General features: G+C 50.8%; 1 protein-coding gene across 1 annotated transcript; it reads right to left on the reverse strand.

Moving 5' to 3' along the window:
• Positions 1-436: 436 nt before the first annotated feature.
• On the reverse strand, positions 437-1,236 carry LOC120966241 (protein RADIALIS-like 3). Its single transcript, XM_040392128.3, has 2 exons — positions 870-1,236; positions 437-757 (listed from the first exon to the last, which is right to left on the reverse strand). The coding sequence occupies exons 1-2, from the start codon at positions 1,148-1,150 to the stop codon at positions 736-738; spliced, it is 303 nt and encodes a 100-aa protein (XP_040248062.1). The 5' UTR covers positions 1,151-1,236; the 3' UTR covers positions 437-735.
• Positions 1,237-1,575: the final 339 nt, after the last annotated feature.

Below are 1,575 nucleotides of genomic sequence, written 5' to 3' on the forward strand. Positions count from 1 at the left end.
CGCCGACCTTCGCTCGATGGCCGTCCGTCTGTCGCCGCCGCCCCCGCCGCCTCCTCCGGAGCCAGATTAGTCGCCCGGCTTGCTATCCGGCTCAGGCTCCTGCCTTTCCTTTTTATGTTATTTTTTGGGCTTGTTGAGCTGTGCCCTCAGCAGCACCTTTGTACCTCCTGTTGTATGACTTGGGTGTGTGTGTCCTGGACTAGTTTGTGTATGTGTGCTCTTGGCGGTTTGCTTTATTTATAAAGCGGGGCGAAAGCCAGAAGAAATGCCATGCTTGGCCCTGGTTGCCTGGGGCCCAACTCCGCCCTTGCATATTCGTGATCTCCGCCACCTCTGCCGTGTCACCACGATGATATAACAAAAGGAATCCATGAAACTTGAAACGTACTGTATTTGTTCAGATTTGTTTTTAGTAGTATGTGTGTATCACATATCTGCATTATCATCAATTTCTTTTCTCTTTTGATTGGTATGGACATATGGTTACATGTGCAGAGGATATAGATATTGTACATTAGAATACATACGAGATAAGTTAAATCCATGGAGGAAGGAGATAGGTCGATCCCGCCATAGACCACTTGCTACTGAAGTATTATGAACATGCATGCATCTGCATAGCCTTGCATGCGTACGTTGACATGGACACCATGCACAAGACTTATCTCATGCACATGCACATGCTTCCAGTTCCATCGATCTATGTAGTGTGTATCATTCATTGTCCATTGCCGCCTAGATCTTCAAGTGCTTCAACCTAACCGACAGAAATTACAAGATTAGCGCCAGCTTAAGTCCACACATAATTTGATTTTTCGACAAAGCACACATAATTTGATAAGAAACACGGTAAAGCCGGCCGGTCGTACCTGTCGGCCTCGTAGCCGGCGTTGTGGCCGAGGCCTGGGCAGGGGGAACGGTAGGCGGGGAAGGCCACCTTGCCGGCCTCGATGCGGGCGATGTCGTGGACGAGCAGCTCGTAGTAGCGTTTGACATCGTCGGCCGACTTGCCGCCACCAACGGCACGAGCGACGTTGTGCCAGCGGTCGGGCGTGTCCCGGTCGTGCACTGCCAGTGCCTGCTCGAACAGCTTGTTCTGCTGCGGCGTCCACCCAGCTCTCCCGGCCGCGCTCATTGACAGCGACGCCATTGCTCGATATACCTACGGTTGGGCTTATGATGTTGGCCCCCGTGAACTCGTTGGTTGCACAGGCTGCTTCTGAGATGGATGAGGAAGAGGTGTGAGAAGGGGTGCTACTTATAGCCCGCCAGACTAGACAATTGAGATGAAGGATTCAGCTCTGTGGGGGCGGAGAAGATGGAGAATAATGTGCATACGGGTGGAGGTAAAAAAAAAAAAAAAAAGAGGAATACTTGAAGCAGCCAGCCACCACCAGAGGAGTGAGGAGGGGGGTCAGCTGGAGAAGGAACAAAATTTTCTGTCCCTTGGAAGTGGGGGATCTACCTTTCTATCTCCTCGGTGTAGTCCCGTCGCGAATCGGCTCGGCATCCTTCCTCGACCTCCTCCTGCTCAAAGATTCAAAGTAAAAATGTAAATATATGTGTCTATAATAA

Source organism: Aegilops tauschii, chromosome 1, assembly GCF_002575655.3.
Source record: "Aegilops tauschii subsp. strangulata cultivar AL8/78 chromosome 1, Aet v6.0, whole genome shotgun sequence".
NCBI lineage: Eukaryota > Viridiplantae > Streptophyta > Magnoliopsida > Poales > Poaceae > Aegilops > Aegilops tauschii.

Bases quoted from the DNA above. Each gene is read 5' to 3' on its own strand.
- LOC120966241 (XM_040392128.3), bottom strand. From the start codon at position 1,150: ATGGCGTCGCTGTCAATGAGCGCGGCCGGGAGAGCTGGGTGGACGCCG. The intron at 758-869 runs GTACGACCGGCC...TCTGTCGGTTAG, and splicing joins GCCGGCTACGAGGCCGACAG to GTTGAAGCACTTGAAGATCT.